Source organism: Marmota flaviventris, chromosome 2 (genome assembly GCF_047511675.1).
Source record: "Marmota flaviventris isolate mMarFla1 chromosome 2, mMarFla1.hap1, whole genome shotgun sequence".
In the NCBI taxonomy this organism is placed as follows: Eukaryota; Metazoa; Chordata; class Mammalia; order Rodentia; family Sciuridae; genus Marmota; species Marmota flaviventris.
In genome coordinates, this window is record NC_092499.1 from 134,360,422 (window position 1) to 134,379,225 (window position 18,804).

Consider the following 18,804-nt stretch of genomic DNA (forward strand, 5'->3'; position numbering starts at 1 on the left):
TCCAGCCATCCTGTCTCACACCCATTCTTGGCCCTCACCTACTTTTCATTCTCCATGTCTAATTTGCCATAAAGTTAAAAAAAGAAATAATTCCTGAAAGCTCTCTTGGACTTTTCCCTTTTCTCCATTTTCAATAGTCAGTGCTGGAGCATTGAGCACAGTTCTCATCTTGATGAAACAACTTCTTACTGAGTTCCCTATGTCCAAACTATCCTCATACAAGGCCAGCAGGAATAAGGTGCTTAGAGACCCCTGCTGGCCCCGGCTGCCCATAGATGCATGGAGCCTGATATTCCCTGTTCTGCACCCCTTAGCTCTAACTCCAACCAACTGCCATGTCCCTCCTGCCACAGAGCTCACAGTATAGTTAAGTCACTGCTGTCAACAAGCATGCCCAGCCTGCCATCTATCTTTGGCTCTGATTTCTCAGTTTGTGACTCTCCTGTTTGTGGCTGTATTTATACCTTGTGGGAAGTCCCCTGAGACACTCAGTTGGTTAAATACCCCTTGTGACTCTTGCACTTTGCTCACATTGATACAAGTACATTTATAACATTATGTCATGACCAGCATAGGATACCATCTTTCTGGAAGTTGCCTGTTGGGCATGCTCAGTAAAAGTTTGTTGAACTACAAGTGCTCTCAGTCCTACGGAGGATCTGCCTGTCCTGGAGTTCACCTGCTGTCCAGGCCTCAGGAAATGTTCTGCTACATTTACACTCCTGGCTGGTTAAGGTGTTGTGATAAATCAAAGCAAGAATCCCAAGTGAAGGATGTCATCAAAAAGTATCCAGTCCTGCAACTTTGCTCTGCTCTGGCAACTGCAGCCCAGAGTTGCCTGACTCTGCTGGCTTCCCCTGGCTTAAGAGGGACCTCCAAATCTTCTCTGGAACTCAGATCACCAGATGCCTTAGCCCCATGTAACTACATATATGGGACTGGTTCCTATGTCAGGTGTTCTCTTTAGGCACCCCCATTTCAATAGTTTCGAAATGCAGAGCTAGGTTGGTGAAGATTGTCATGTGACATTGCACTCCAGGAGCCTGGCTTTCATCTCAGTAGACCTTAATGCTCAACAGAATTGAAAACAAAAAACCAAAAACTCCTCAAAATGATTTTTAATGGGTCCATTTTGTTCCTGAGTTATTCTGATGCTCTATTACTTTCTAGTTGCTTTATATCCCCCATGTCTTTCCTCAAATCACTGAGCAATAGAGACAACATAAAGGCTGCTTAGACCACCCACTCACTCCCAAGCTCCTGACATTTCTAAGTAATCAAGCATTCATCCATCCAGCAAATATTTTGTGGTCACTGAGTGTCAGCACTGTTTTAGGTGCTTGGATCATAGCTTTTCCGGAATGCTGAACATCAGCTTTTCCCGCTGCTTGGCTTTCAGGAGAATGAGATGCCTCTCAGGAATCTGGTTCCTTCTCCAGCAATCTAATAAGACAACCTAAGAGCCTCTGACTTGGTTCAAAGCCCCAAGCAAAAATCAGCCAGATTCACCTCGAGAGTCCCAGAGCAATGTTGTGTACACAGGAGGCTTATTAAAGTAAATTGAGTAGAATAAACCAAAGGTCAGGGAAGTTGTTTTGAGCTATATAATTACAGCTGTTTTCTAAAGAAGATGAGACCTTTCCCTTCAGAACATCTTGGAAGATTTGGAAGCATGCCTTTGCAGGCAAGAGCTGCATAATAGCAAGAAAAGTATGTGGGGTTCCTATAGCTATCTGAGGGATCAGAGGTGGAGACGAGGAGGATTGGGAGCAGGAAAAGCCTGGGTGATCGGATACCTTTGCCATGATCTCTGAATTTTCACACTTGCTTAATTTCCAAATGCTGGCTTGTTATTAATGATGTTTTGCTATGAATGGAAACCAGTCAAGGAGCTGAGTTCTGCTTCCGGATCGATGAAGGGCAAAAGAGAGCTAGGACCATTTAATGCAAGAGCCAAGGGCAAGAGGGCTCAGGCCAGGGCAACCCCAGAGACCTGTCAGAAGTCAGGTCCAGAAGGCTCTGGAATGTGCAAAATCTGGAACTGACAGGGGTCAGAGGCAATCACACATGAATGTAAGTCTCAGCGTGGGAAGGAGATGAGACTGAGCTTGCATAGTTAGTAATATTTTGCATATACTTGGAATTTCAGAAAGCAAAACAGAACATGGCAAGGTTTTAATGCAAAAGGGACACAAAAGTCCCAATGCTGAAAGGAGAAGCAGACCCTGGAACCCAACACAGAGAAGCATCATTACATGTGTGACCACTGTCAAAGAACTGACAAGGCCAAAGGAAACTCAGACAAGATTCTTTGTACTACTGCTCTTCGACATCTTTTAGAACTACAAATGTTTACCCTGTTGAAACAGCTATAAAATGTCAGAAGTAGTTTAAACTTGTTTATCTAACCTCAAAGACAGGCTGTTTCCCGCAAGACTTATAGCTCTGAAATATTCAGCGTTCTGTTTCCACAATGCTGAAATCGTTTTTGGAAAGCAAATGTTATGGAAAAAAGCATCAGATCTGGAGGGGCCGTGAAACATGTGCTGCAAAAAGTCTGCACCTCTAGGGTGTCTTTAAAATAGTCAGTGTTTAAAAACAAATTTCCTTCATCCTTGAAAGCCTATGAAATATTCCACACTATAAAATCCTTGGCCTATTCAGACTATTTTAAAATGCTGGATCTCTATATAAATATATATTATTCCTATATGTTCTTGTTCATTTGTTTGTTTCCTCCAGCTACTCAACACTCAGACAATATTCTGCATTTCTCCCCACATACAAAAGATTGAAGTTGCCATTAATTACCTCCAGGGAATCATGAAGAAATGATGTGGCCAATTTATAAGATAAGCAGCAAATTGAACACAATGTAGGCAAACCACAAAGGGAGCTGTCACTAATAAATGAGATAAACAAACAAGAGTTCAAGTTTCCAGTGTCAGAGAAAATTATCTTGAAGCTATTAGGATAAATACATGATGTGAACATACTTTATATACAAAGATATGAAAAATGGTGCTCTATATGTATAATAAGAATTATAATGCATTTCACTGTCATATATTTAAAAAAATAAAATCAATAAAAATATTTAAAAAAGAAATACAAATGACCATAAAAAAAGAATTTACTCTTCTCAGGCACAATTGTCATGCCTGTAATCGCAGTGGCTTGGGAGGTTGAGGCAGGAGAATTGCAAATTCAGGGCCAGCCTGGATAACTTGGTGAGTCCTTAAGCAAAATAAAAAACAAAAAAGGCTGGGGACATGGCTCAGTGGTAGAGCACCCTTGGGTTCAATCCCCAGGAACATAAAAAACAATAAAAAATAATGTATTCTTCAACTACAAGGTCAATCTGCACCACATAGGCAGTTTCATAAGGAAGGTTCCTCTTTTGAGTTACCTGCATAACCTTTTGTCCTTTCTTGGCAATATATCATCTATGCTTTTTTGATATGAAGAACTATTCATCAGTGATGCCATATCCAGAAGTCTCTCTGAATACAAGGCTATGGTTTTCGCCATCTAGAGAATTCTCCCCAATATTTGTTGAAATACTTTTCGTAAAATGATGTTATCAGATTGATATCATTAGTTCCCCAAGCATTTTGATTTGGGGATTTAGAACTCTTTGGGGTCACAGCATCCATTTCAACTTCATAATTAAAAGTCCTGCCTTCTGACATGGAGGAAGGCTGGTCAAGTCCTTTCCCAAGTCTGGTCATCTCTGACCTCTCAGGTATCCTGAGCTTCTGCTTAACTTGAGACTGGGTAGTTCTCCCTAACTCTGCCAATTGTATCCCATGAGCACTACATGTTCAATTCTGGATATTGTCTTCTGGGGTCTCATCTATAGGTTAGAAAGTACCCATGAAAATTATTTCATAAATTGTCTAAAAACCATTTTTTTTGGTTCTTTGAGGAATGATTCAAAGTAAAGGTGTTGTAAGTCAAGCATAATAACATACATTGGAGCTATGTAAGTGTTGGAAAACACTGGTTCTAGTACAGAACAGGAGGAAAATGGTTAGACAATAAATAGTTCAAAAGAGGAGAAGCTGGGTATTGCTGAGGCTCTTCCTGACAAACAGCAATTTTGGTAATCTATCACTCTAACACCTTTATCCTTACTGAATAGCTGCAGTTTAAAATAATGCTTATTTTATACAGCATGATCTTGAAGTTGGTCCCACTGCTACCACAATGGGACCCTGGAGAACCAAGTGTGGGCAGCTGGTGTCCTTAGGTGACAGCTCAAGCCTGAGCTACTCCCTAGGGCTCCTTTTCTCGAGGCATTGACCACTTGCTCTATTTCTGGGGCCTTTTTCCTCAGGCATGGAAGGGAGTGAACTGTCAGTTTTCCTAGCCCTCTGGCTTTTACTATTCTTGGAGGAGAAAAGCACAAAAGTCTTTTTAATCTACGGCACTACTGCTAACAGCAATGGTCCTCCCGCCCCAGGTGTTGCACTGCTCTCCACCTAGCACACTGAGTACTATGTTAAGGTTGCCTGTGTGCCGTTCTCTTCACCAGGGATTGTTTGCCACTTGGAAAATAACTACTCACTCTCAAAGATTCATATCAAAATTACTTCCGTGGCCTCAGGCATTGATAGCTGATTCCTCTTGAGGTATCAGTTTTTGATATGCTTGATTCTACCTTCAGAATGAGCCAGAGCATGGGCCTGGGCTCTGCCATTAGCCCCAGTCTTCTAATTCATTCCTGGTTAGCCACTGATTCCTGAGGAAGGATCTCTCATTTTGAGGTAACATTTTAGATAATTCCTAGGGAACTCTGGTCCCATTTCCTGGCTAAAAGAGTAGTTCTTAATCTTGGCTCCACTTTAGAATCTTCTGGAGAGCTTTAAAATAACCCCGAGTTTCAGGACATATTGCAGATGAATTAAGGCATAATCTCTTGGGCTAGGGTAGGCTATGGGGAGGTATTGGTGTCTATAGGTCTGAACTGACATGATCCACAATTACAAATGACTTTGGTGTATTATATATCAATAACAAAAATGAATAAGTTTATGCTGAATTATCAAATAGCTGGAGGGGATTAATGAATGAAAAGCAAAAACAGAAGAGCACTAAATTGAGATATTAATAGTGATGCTGAATTTCTCTATAGATCCTGTGGTGCTCCCTCCACTTCTACAATGAACACTCTTTTTTAGACTGCACTTAGAACCTTGCATGCTTTTTTACTTCTGATGAATATATTCCAACAAAACATCTTCTCTTGAGTCCCCACTCTATATGGGATCTGTGGGCCCCTCTTGCTATGAAGGCACAGTTAGGGCAGAGAAGCTGGAGTAAAACTGTTAGTGACAGTTCAAGGCTGAGCTACTCCCCAGGTGAACTAACTGTTAGTTCACTCCAGGGCGTTTGATGATTTCCTGTGTTTTACATAATACTCTAGTAATATGTGCATACCCATGTTTAAAAGAGCACAATTCACAATAACCAAACTATGGAACCAGGCTAGGTGTCTATCAATGGATGAATAATAAAGAAAATGTGGTATATATACACAATGGAGTTCTACTAAGCCATAAAGAAGAATAAAATTATGTCATTTGCAGGAAATGGATGGAACTTGAGAACATTGTTCTATCACTAGTACTATCCCAACTTAGTGCCCCTCTGATTTTTCCTTTTCATTCATTTATTTTGTCTAGCTAAAAATAAGCCAAATTCAGAAAGTCAAGTGTCATATGTTTTCTCTTGTATGTATGGAAACTAGACAGGAAAAATGGAAAAGAAAGGGGGAGGAATCTTATGAAAATTGCCAGGAAAGCAGTAGAGGAAAGAAACCAGGGGGTGGAAAGAAGGAAAGGAAAGGGGAAATACTGGGGAATGATGTTGGCCAAACATATTGTTATATCCTGTGCATGAATGAATATGTAACAATGAATCTCACCATTATGCATAATTATAGTGCACTAGTAAAATATGTAAAAATAAAAAATAAAAATAATAATTAAAAAATAGATATTGCTTCACCCTCCATAGGTACTCTATGCTCTCTGCTATCTCACATAAGACAAAAGTAGAGTCTTAGAGGGCAGAAAACAAGCAAGGACTTCTATTGTATAGGTAGAGTTGATTGGCTCTAAGTGTTTGCAACCCTTCACTTCTACTGCCTGGAAGAAAGAGCCTCCCAGCTGCAGATGAGTATATCTCAGGCAGGTCTAGAAAACTCTGGCTCCTGCTTGGACAACAACAGAGGAGCCATGAGGAAGCAGGCCAACCAGGAAGCACCACTCAAAGACTCTTCCTGGATTTGAAGCAACTCATTTTTTCAGAAACCTGGGTTTCAGAAGATCTTCCTGGTGGTCTCTAAATAAAATACAAAATAGGGCTGGGAATGTGGCTCAGTGGTCAAGTACCTCTGAGTTTAATCCCTGATACCCTCGACCCACCCTCCCACCCCCCAAAAAAGCAGGTATTGTGTTCATCTACTACTAAAAATATATTTTTTAAAAAAAGAATGAATGAGCACAAATGTGGAATTATGTGATAAAAATACAGAGGGCTTTATTAAGGTCAGTCTGCATCTACCATGTGAAAGGATGAATGTTAATGGGTAGCTGGGCATCTGCTAAGTTTTCGGTACAGAAAAATGTATTGGTGGGACTGAAGACAGGAATGAGGTGAAGATCCTTAGGGATGAAAGCAGTACTGTTAACAATAGGACTAGATTACATTAGCTGTAGTCTGAATGCTTCAAGACAATGTTAAGACTCAGTATATGCAAATACACAAGGTTTTTTGCCATAAGTCTGAAATTTGGTAGGAGTCTGAATAAGCTTTCCTGGTTTTCATTTTGCATATCCAGCTACCTTATTCTAGATTTTCTTTTCACTTTTTGATTGCATACAGACCTATGTTTTCTCCAAATGAGAAACTGAGATTGGATAAAAATAATATTCAATTCTCAATGTGCATTCAGAATAGAGCTTCAATGGATCTTCTAAGAACAAACTACTGTTTTAGAAATAAGGCTTTGTAATCTGCTAAATCAATAATCTAAATATGAGTACAAAGAGGTTTGGGGCAAGCATGTGAAGAGTTGGGTAAGGGTGGATAGTCATTACCAAATAGTGTAGCTGGCCAGGCTCCTTGCCCACTTCTGCAGGGGTGGTGGAAGCACGTGGCCTGACTTGGCACTGCAGACAGAATTTTGGCCTAACATTAGCTGACACCTCTCCATGTACTCAACTTGGATCCTAGATCTCACACATGGGACAGTGTTCCCCCTCAGGTGGGAACCTGGCTTGTTACCCATTCCTGAGCTTCTGGAACCCTGTTCACAAGCTATAGCACTTCCTAGATTCTGCTTCAAACCTCTGCTTTGATACCCTCCCTCTGGTTAGACTCCTGCATGTTTCCCATTCCACTATCTCTAACCCATTGTTTCCTTCTATATAGACTTGGGTTTAAATCTTAACTCACACACTGATTAGGTATAGAAACAAGGACAAGTAACTATATATACTTGAGTTTATTTCCTCCTAAGCAAAATAATGTACTACCACTACTACTAATATCCATTTCTTAGGCTGTTTGTTCAAGCTGATATGTGTTAGCTGCTTAAGTTATTGTTGTTTGTGATGAGTTTTGATAGTTTTTCACTATGTTCTTTATTGAGATGCTGCCTCTTAGCATCTACTGCTCTGTCTCTACAATAAAGCTGCTCTTAGTCATCATATGCTAATACCGCAGTCCTAGGCTGGGAACATTTGTATCATAGCTCCTCAATTAATGATACATCATTGCTAGATTTCAGACATGTCTGCTCTTTCCTGAACAATTCAGAGACATGGTATCTTATTCCAGTATCTTGAGTGAATGGGGAAATTTTAGGCCCAACAATCCAATCAATGACCAGTAATAAAATTTGGTTGAGCTCAGTTTGTGGGCTTTATGCAGTTGCTCCTCTAATTTTTCATCCATATTGAAGGCAGAATGCTCTTTCTAAAAATCAGATAGGCTCATACCATTACCCTGATTAGAACTGTTCTTATCTCCTCATTGCCAGTAAAATGCAGTCCATGTGTTTTAGCATGACATTAAAAGACTTTCACAATATGGTCCTAAATTACACTTCCAAATGCACTCTTACCACTCCCCTTCATATCCTCTGCTTTACATCATGGATCTACTCGTGGTTATGAAAACAAGCCAGGCCCTCTCCCATTTCTGTGCTTTTGCATATATGCTTTTTTGATTAAATTGTCCTTCCTTTTTGTTATAAATGTCCTGGTTGCAATTCATTTCTTCTGTGAACCTTCTCTAACTATTTAGAAGCCATAACTAATCTCTCCTTTATGTGTCTGGTACACTTTCTAAACATTTCTATTATTTTTTGTGACATCATATCATAATTTTTTGATCTACATAGTTGCAGAAACAAGATCTTACTCATCTCTGCTCATTAAGGAACTAGATTGGTATTGGTAAATCCTAAGTGGATGCTGCTAAATGGATGAAGGATGGATGGAGTTTCCAACCATCCATGATTGATTTTTTTTAAGTTGTAGATGAATACAATACTTTTATTTTGTTTATTTAGTTTTTTAAAAAATACTTTTTATAGTTGTGTATGAACTCAATGCCTTTATTTGTCTTTATGTGGTGCTAGGATCAAACCCAGTGCCTCACACTTGCGAGGCAAGTGCACTACCACTGAGCTATAACTCTAGCCCCCCCTCCCCCTTTTATAGTGTGGTGCTTGAGATAGAACTCAGTGCCTCAAAATTGCTAGGCAAGTGCTCTACCACTGAGCCACAATTCTGGCCCCCATGGTTGATTTTTGACACACATAGGGTTAAGAGAGGAAGAGAGTGGAATGATTTCTGTATTATACACAAAAGTAGGAAAAACTAGGGGGGAGCCTTTTAGAGTGGAGAGAGATGTTTTAAATAGACTTTTTCCCCCACTAAAATTTTAGCTATTTCAAGTATTGTAAATAGTCTAAAAAGGAAATAACCACAGTATAGGAGAGAGTATATATTTCAAAAACCACAGATCAAGAAAAATAAATTAGCTTTAATTTAGGATATGGTCTAAAGCACCAAAATGTTCAGTTTATCAAACAGGAATAAGCAAATCCTCAAATTTCCTTTTTAAATCTTCTGAAAATTATATGTAGAGTTTTGTAAGTAAATGAACCTTGGGGGAGAGATGGCATGCGTGTGCACGCGCTTGCTCATTCTCGCTCTCGCTACCTTATTCTAGATTTTCTTTTCACTTTTTGATTGCATACAGACCCATGTTTTCTCCAAATGAGAAACTGAGATTGGGTAAAAATAATATTCAATTCTCAATGTGCATTCAGAATAGAGCTTCAAAGGATCTTCTAAGAACAAACTCTTTCTCTCTCTCTCTCTCTCTCTTCTCAAAGGAACTTGTAACTTAAAGATGTTTAAGAATTACTACCATTAAATTCCATCCTATGTAGTATAATCCCAAGGATGATGGGGTAAAATAATTAGTCAGAGTGATGAGACTATATTTAGGAATTTAACCATATAATCCTGATGCACCACAAGTATTTTCCCAAGGTCCTTTCTTGAAAGGGACATTATTGAACCCTGTAAAGAATTAAGCTAATAATTGGCTAGACATCAACAGAATTCCTAGGTATATTCTACAGCCTTCAAACCCTGAAAAAAATTCCTTGATTAAGAAAATCCTTTAAAATTTTATGTTTCTCTGGAAACTGATCAGCATCCCACAGATATGAAATGTTTCCCCTGCTCTTCCTTATCTCCTGGAGGACGAAGAGCTTTAGTCCAATGAGAACTACATTTTCCATACAATATACCTACTATTTCTCTCATCCTGTCTCATCAATGGGTAGAAGAAAAGAAAAAGAAAAGGCACAACGGTACTGCAGGGCTTAAACTTACACCACAGGTTGAGACTTTCTAGAAGGCAATTTGATAATAATGTATTTAGCATTATAGACATTTTAATGCTCTATGAAGTTATAAAATATTCAGTGTCCTGTGACCTAGTAATTCTAATTCCATTCATCTGTTTTTTAAAAAGTAATTCAAGTGACACAAAAAGTTATATGCACAAAAATGCTTCTTTTACTGCTATTGTAATTGTAAAGAAGTATAAATAGCTTAAGTTTGCAAAATTAAGGGAATGATTTAATTAGGCTAAATTCACACAATGATACATTGGTGCAGCTATTAAATAGTACTTATGACTTTTTAATAACATGAGAAAATTCCATGACTTAAACATAGAGAAAGAGTTACAGGAATATAACACAATGGAGATAATAGTTGTTTGGGGGATGGGATTACAGGAACTTTTTGCCTCATAATTTGTTTGTATGTTTTCCAAATATTTTAATAATGAGAAGTGTTACTTTTTGTAAGGAGACAAGAAAACACAAAAAAGAGGAGGAATTCAGAATAGAAATAGCACTAGCTTCAGAAGCAATGACCCAGTTCCAATCTTGCCCTGTCATTGGCCAGGTTTGCTCCTTTGGTCAAATCTTTCCCCTCTGGGCCTTGTTTGCAAAACTTGCAAGCTGGACTCATAGATTTCTTTCTTAAAAAACTTATTTATTCATTCTTTTTAGTTATACAGCAGAATCCATTTTGATATAAATATATATGCATGGAATATATCTTATTCTTGTTAGGATCCCATTCTTATGGATATACATGATAGTGGGATTGACTGTGTTGTTTTCATATATGTACAGGGGAAGATTATTTCAGATTCATTTCTGAGGTCTCTTCATATTGAACTTTTGTTTCAACTAGTTTTTGCCTAGTTACATCAGGGGAAATCTGTTTTCCTACTTTTTCTTCATTCTTTTCTGGAGAAAAGGTGGCACTGGATCTAGATTGTTCAACACAGGGCCATGGCTGACATAAGATATCTAGAAAATGCTATGCATTCTGAGGATCATGAGGACATAGCCAAGACCTGAATAATTCTCACCTAATACTGTTCAAGTCTCCTCAAACCACCCTCTCATACTTACTTTCCCTTGGTTATTTTTGCCTTAAGAAGTTTTAAATAAATGAAAGGCTATTTCAAATGTACCAAATTTTGTTTTCATTATTTGGTTGTTTTCTTTTTATTACAATTATAGTTTTCAAGTCATAATATAGGCAATTGGTATTTTCATGGGCTGGTATTCTGGCTCCAAACAATTCCTTTGTAGAGGACATTGTATCTACCTATTTTGAGAGAGGATTTTTCCCCCCAGATTCCCTCCTCAGTTTTATTATTAGATGAAAATTCTTGATACTCAGTTATAAATTGTGATTGCCCATGTTTCTTTTCTTTCTTTATTTTTTTAGGTTCTGGGGATTGAAATTAAGACCATACACATGCTAGTCAAGTGCTCTACCATTGAGCTATATCCCTGGCCCCAGTTATCTTCCCAATATGTAGGCTCTCTATTCACCTCAGATTGTTTCTTTTGCTGAGAAGAAACTTTTTAGTTTGAATCCATCCCATTTATTCATTCTTGATTCTTGATTTTACTTCTTGTGCTATAGGAGTCTTATTAAGGAAATTGGGGCTTAATCCAACATGATTGAGATTAGGGCCTACTTTTCTTCTATTAGACACAGGGTCTCTGGTTTAATTCCTAGGTCCTTAATCCACTTTGAGTTGAGTTTTGTGCATGGTGAGAGATAGGGGTTTAATTTCATTTTGTTGCATATGGATTTCCAGTTTTCCCAGCACCATTTGTTGTATGTTTCTGGCACCTTTGTCAAATATAAGATAATTGTAATTTTGTGGGTTAGTCTCTGTGTCCTCTATTCTGTACCAGGGGTCCACCTGTCTGTTTTGGTGCCAGTACCATGCCATTTTAGTTACTATTGCTCTGTAGTATAGTTTGAAGTCTGGTATAGTGATGCCACCTGCTTCACCCTTCCTGCTAAGAATTGCTTTAGCTATCCTGGTTCTCTTATTTTTCCAGATGAATTTCATGACTGCTTTTTCTATTTCTATGAGTAATGTCACTGGGATTTTGTTGGGAATTGCATTAAATATGTATAGTGTTTTTGGAAGTATAGTCATTTCGATAATAGTAATTCTGCCTATCCAAGGGCAAGGCAGATCTTTCCATCTTCTAGGGTCTTCTTTGATTTCTTTCTTTAGGGTTCTGTAATTTTCATTATATAGATGTTTTACCTCTTTCATTAAGTTGATTCCCAAGTTTTTTTTGAAGTTATTGTAAATGGGGTAGTTTTCCTTGTTTCCCTTTCTGAGGATTTGTCACTGATATACAAAAATGCCTTTGATTTATGGGTGTTGATTTTATATCCTACTATTTTGCTAAATTCATTTGCTAGTTCTAGAAATTTTCTGGTGGAACTTTTTGGGTCTTCTAGGTATAGAATCATATCATCAGCAAATAATTCTCATTTGAGTTCTTCTTTTCCTATCCATATCCCTTTAATTTCTTTTGTCTGTCTAATTGTTCTGGCCAGTCTTCCAAGAATTGTGTTAAATACAAATGGTGAAAGATGGCTTATCCCTGTCTTATTCCAATTTTTAGAAATAATACCTTCAATTTTTCTCTATTTAGAATGTTGTTGGCTTAGCATAGATAGCCTTTATGATGTTGAGATATTTTACTAATTTTTTTAGGGTTTTGAACATGAAGGGGTGATGCATTTTGTCAAATGCCTTTTCTGCATCATTGAGATGATCATGATTCTTATCTTTGAGTCTATTGATGTGATGAATTACATTTATTGATTTCTGTATGTTGAACCAACCTTGCATTCCTGGGATGTATCCCACTTGATTGTGGTGCACTCTCTTGTAGATATGTTTTTGTATTTGCCAGAATTTTATTGAGAATTTTTACATATGTATTCATTAAAGATATTGGTCTGAAGTTTTCTTTCTTTGATGTGTTTTTGCCTGGTTTTGGAATCAGAGTGATATTGTCCTCATAGAATGAGTTTGGAAGTGCTCCCTCTTTTTCTACTTCCTGAAATAAATTGAAGAGTATTGGTATTAGTTCTTCTTTGCAGGTCTTGTAGAATTCGGCTGTGGGCTTTTCTTGGTTGGTAGGCTTCTGATGGCATCTTTTATTTCATTGATTGATATTGGTCTGATTCAATTTGGGCAAATCATATGACTTAAGAAATTTGTGGATGCCTTTGATATTTTCTATTTTATTGGAGTACAAGTTTTCAAAATAATTTCTAGTTATCTTCTATATTTCTGTAGAGTCTGTTGTGATATTACCTTTTTAGTCACATATTAGTAATTTGAGTTTTCTGTCTCCTTTTCGTTAGCGTAGCTAATGATCTGTCATTTTTATTTATTTTTTCAAAGAACCAACTTTTTGTTTTATCAATTTTTCAATTGTTTCTTTTGTTGTGATTTCATTAATTTCAGCTCTAATTTTAATTATTTCCTGACTTCTACTGCTTTTGGTGTCCATTTGTTCTTCTTTTTCTAGGGCTTTGAGATATAGTATTAAGCCATTTATTTGTTGACTTTTTCTTCTTTTTTTAAAAACTGTAATTATCCTGAACTTACAGATCCAAAATCTTTCTATATTTTCTTGGATTTTCAATGTAATTATATTATCTATATATGAGAAGAAATTTTCTTTTATTAAACTTCCATTTTCTCTTAAAAATACTCTTGCCAGGCACAGTGACACACACCTGTAATCCTAACACTTTGGAAGGCTGAGACAGGAGGACTGCAAGTTCAAAGCCAGCCTAAGCAAATTGGCAAGGCCCTGATTAATTTAGTGAGACCTTGTCTTAAAATAAAACATAAAAAAGAGCTAAGTCGCCCTGGGTTAAATCTCTGGCACCAAAATAAACAAACAAATAAATAAAAATAAACATAAAAGTACTCTTATTGCACTGGCTAGTTTATTTTTGCACAGCTGCAGTGATAAAGGGCATTTAATCTTTTCTTCCTGATTTTAATGGAAATGTTTTAAATTTTCACCGTTAAATCAGAGTAAGAATGATCTCTTCTATTACTGTTTTTTCAAGAGCTTTTAACATCATTTTATGTTGAAACCGATCAAATGCCTTTTCTATATCTATTAATAGAACCAAAAAACCTTATCTAAGTTTCCATGGTAAATATAAAGATGCTCCACCCAAATCTTCCTTCAAAGAACTTGGTGACTCAGCTTCTGACAGTTTCCAGTTGTTAGCACCTCCACATTTTCCTCAGTTCCCCTTAGAGCATGCTCCTTCCATACCCGTGACTGACGAAGGCAGGTGTGTGAAGGGCCTGGTCATTGTGACTCACACTGGGGCAACCTGATGAGTAAAATATGCTTCAAAGCTCTCCTGGGCTTGGTGAGACTTTGTGGACTGGCACCACAGTTCTCATTTGCCTTCTGTCCACTCCTGCTTGATGGTTTCCTTCCATATATGTTAGCAAGTAATAAGCATGCTGCACACTGAACTCCATCTCAGCATCTGCTTTCAGAGGATTCAAATTTGTGGCAATTTGTTTAGATATTTTTAAGTGTTAAAAATAAAATCTTGGCTTTCCCAAGGAAACTTCTACTTAGTCTTATATATGCCTGGATTCAGTTTCATATAACTTTGGCATTTATTAATTCATTTGCCTCTGTATCTGCCCTTATTGTGTATACCCTACACAAATCAGCTGCCTGGGGTGCTATCAGGTGCCAAACACGGTTGTAGGACTTTTCTTTCTGAAGAAGTATATACTATGTTTTATAACCAGTACTCTAAAATGTTTTTATTCTTTAGTTTAGCTTGAATTTCAAAGCATCCCCAATCCTTCCAGGCACTTTCACCTTGCTCTAAGGAGCAGTTGTCCAGTGGAGCTTGTGTTTAAGAGATTTTCTACTTTGGGACTGAGCCACTGATAGTTTTGACAGTGCCATCCATTTGGGAATCACCTCGCTCAAACCTACTCCAATCTGTGGGCCAAGAGAGCTTCTCAGATCTAAGATGGAAGAAAGAACAACGCTTTTGCTATGCACTTACATGATTAAAAAATTAAGGATGCAGCTATATATCTTTACTGTTAATTTTGCTCAGAGGAGCTTTCTCTTCTTACCAGAAAATGATAGAAAGGATACAGTTAGTTTAATGGCCTCCTACCCCCCATTTTTAGAAAAAATAAAACAAAACTTCTTTTTTAAAAGAGCAAGATAAATAACCTTTACAATTCAGAACTTTTAAACTTTAGTAATACACTGATTTTCAGGTTCTACTATTTAGTAGATTATTAGAAATATCCTTGAGAGTTACTAGAAATAATCATTGTTGATCTCTGTACCACATGGATTGAATAAAATATATTTGGCGATAATAAAGGATTATGAATTTGTCTAGAAGGTATGAATATGTGGTATGGAAGCTACAAAATGAGCCCATTATAATTAATAAAAATATGGTAAAAGCAAGTGAAAAGTAAAAACTCTTTATACATCACTGATTTATAGAAATTTATTTGAAATATAAAAATGTAATTTGCAAGTCAGTATTTGATTTTGTAAATTATGTTATAATGTACTCATGTAAAAAAGAAGGACTAGATGATAACCAGAGTCTCTTCTAATCCTATATAGTATATTTCCTGTTTTACAGATGAGGGCAAGAAAGATATGTGACTCACCTACATTATATGCTAGCTAGTGACAAAACTGTCTGTAAAACCCAAATACCCTGACCCTACATTAACTTCACTGTCTTTAAAAAGATGACTCTCCATAAAAAGCTAACTTGGCCATGGTTTCTGCCCATACAAAAAGACTAAGTTCATTATAGGTTTGTTTAAAATGGCATATAACTCAAAATAACTGTAGTTCCTTCAGAGACAGGTTTATTTGGAAAAGAAAAGAACCCCTGATGAGGTTCTGGGGTCTAAATTCCTAGGAGATGGCTGCCAGATCAAGAAGACCAAATGGGACAATCCCTAGGAAGAGCAGAATAATGGGGTAGAAAGCAGGGAGATGGGTGCTCCCAACACTGAACTTTTATGAAGGAAGAGGCAAGTTGTGCTATCTATCCACAGCACAACAGCACAGGGCAGGAGGGGCAGCTGCAGTGGGAAGAGGTCAGAGACAACCCTCCTTCAGACAGGGCCTGGATAAGAGAATAAACCTGACACAAGTTTAATGGTCTTTGCTGGGAGGTTAACAAAAAAACAGTTTGCCCTGAATGCAGTCCCTGGCTTAGGATAGCAAACACTCCAACCCTTTAAATGGCTCATCTCCCTTGAAAGCCTGATTTTAAACGATTGGGGAAGTGAAAAATTTAGAAGTAATGCTATAAGTTGAGTTTTCACTTAATAGAAGTCAGATCTATTTTTCAGAGTCCTCTGCAGGTGGAGGGCTATAGAAACTTTAGACATTTGTGGCTTGGCATCTGCAAAGCTCTGTTCTGCTTTTCTCCTTGCTGTGGCCAGAGAATGCCGGCCATTCTGTAATGGTAGGTCTATTTTGCCAGAAAACTCACATATTTGTGGGTGGAGTCAGTTGGGAGACTGGAGAGATTTTTCAAAAGACTGCATTGGCCAAACACTGCAGGGACTTCCAGAGGGTGAAAAATAATACCTTGGGGGTTAGCAAATTTCCACTGTTTGTGGAGCCAAAGTTGCAGCTCTGGAAACATGGCAAGTAACTGATCACTCCAGGGGAGGAGAGCTGAAAGCTGGATAAGTGACATGTGCTTTCACTGTGTCACTGAGAACAGTGGTAAAGGCTCCTACAGCCACCCTGGACTATCTGGGTTATGGCCCAGGCAAAATTCATCTTCAGTGGCTGCAACTACAGGTTTCTCCTTAAAGCTTGGATATTAGGGAACCACAGCTGTCCACAGAGTTAAGTCAAAATGCAGTAAATTAAGGGCATATACAAAGTTACCTTTAAAGAGCAGATCTGGCTGGGCATTGTGGCGCACGTTTGTAATCCCATAATCCTGCTGAAGCAGGAGGACTGCAAGTTTAAAGCCAGCTACAGAAATTTAGTGAGGCCTTAAGCAATTTGGCAAGACCTTGCCTCAAAATAAAAAATAAAAGTGGCTGGGGATGTGGTTCAGTAGTTAAGTACCCCTGGGTTCAATCCCTAGTACCAAAAAGAAAAAAATTAAATGAAAGAAAAAGATCTCAAATTTGAGTTCATAATTCTCTGTAAGGAACTGATTAAAAAGTTGTTCATGCAACCTCCTCACTCATGCAGATGTAATGTTCATCTACAGCTTGGGGATGGATGGGCTCAGGTTAACACTTAAGAGAGTGGCTTAAAGAGACAGCACAGCCCTAGGTTAAGGTAGATAGTGTTATTTCTACTGAAGAGTGTGTCTGTTAGAAAGGAGGGTTATCCACAGTTATAAACAAAGCAGAAAGAGCCATTAAGATACAGGCTGATGGTGACCATCCAAGGACAGTCCAGGACAGAGCCTAAGCAGAGGACATTGATATTCCTGTTCCCAAACCTGACTTTGCTGAGTCTAGACTTTGTCTAGTTAGAATACACATCTAACAATTTTCAAAAAATCCCCTTTCAATCTTCATTTTTATTAAGCAACCATATGACTAAACACCACCCTTTCCTATAGATCTGCCCACAGGGACAGAATGTTCTGGTCTTGCCAATATGAACATTCTGGTATGCATGGCAGTAACAGTTCATGCTAGAGACAAGTAAAGCGGCATTCTGTTTTATACATTTGTCTTCTAAGCTTGGATAAGCTCTCTCTTCAGAGTCAGATCAACTGTCAGTGTGCTGAAAATCAGATTTTTAAGCCTATCAGATTGAAGTCTAGAATATTAAAATACCAGCTGCTGTCCCTGGCAATTGGCTAGTCATGCACCCTCCCACTGAAAACAACCATGCTTACCTTTTACAGGACATCGGATTGTCACATTTGCTTGAAGGGCTGCCTCCATGATGCCTCCCACCACAATGGACAGATGGTTGTGCTCTGGTTTGGTGATATTTCTTTCAACAGACAAGATGACAGGTGCCTCTTAATTCAAAGGGAGCAGGAAACTATGTTAGGTTCAGGCTTTAGCTGTTGATAAACCATTCTGCCTTTTGTAAACTTTGTTGAGCTCTTTGAGAGCAGGGTAGAATGCTGGTCCTCTCTATCCCCCATGGTACACCATGGGGACTAGCACATACATAGCTAGAGATGCTCAGTGGACAGATGAACAGATGGGTATATAGATGGATGGATGGACAGTTGGCTGGATGCTTTCAAAGGTGCACTGCAACAATTATATGTAGACTATAATGATATTTTGCTTTTATAATCAGAATGAAGAATAATTCCTCTTTGATAATTTGAAGAAGGAATTCAGAAGTTCAGAAGAAGCAAGGAAGACATGAAAGGGCAGGAATAATGTCTCTGCCATGTGGCCTGGGATGAGTTGAAGCAGGGACAAAACACGCCAGGGCTTGTGATCACCTGACATTTTCTGGAAGGGGGAAGGCATGGGCTGAAGGAGCAGGACCAAATATCCTGATCCATTCTTCTGCCCCTTGGTAGGAGTTATCCTGGATGGAGAAACCTCTAGGAGCCCTCTCATCTTGAGTTAAGAATAAGACAAGGTTCTATTCAGTTAAAATATTTTCCAAATGCCCATTCTGTGGTCCATTCTGGGGTAACAAGATCAGAGGTACTTCTCCTCTCTTGATAATCACAAAAACTACCTACCAGTGCAGGGGGTGCAAGCAGGTATTTTCAATATTAACATGGTATCTACCATATCTCTTACAAAGTTTTTCTGTATATGGTGCCAGACTCAGGCTGATGTGTTCTCTCCAGAATAAAACTA

General features: G+C 38.2%; 1 protein-coding gene across 2 annotated transcripts in view; it reads right to left on the minus strand.

Annotated features, from left to right (window-relative positions):
• Adamtsl3 (ADAMTS like 3) overlaps nt 1–18,804 on the minus strand; it is a 321,518-nt gene that overhangs the window by 25,708 nt on the left and 277,006 nt on the right. For both annotated transcript variants that reach the window (XM_071608576.1, XM_071608575.1), the window contains exon 23: nt 17,865–17,993. In XM_071608576.1, the coding sequence (XP_071464677.1) occupies nt 17,865–17,993 (129 nt within the window). The remainder of the gene's footprint in view (nt 1–17,864; nt 17,994–18,804) is intronic.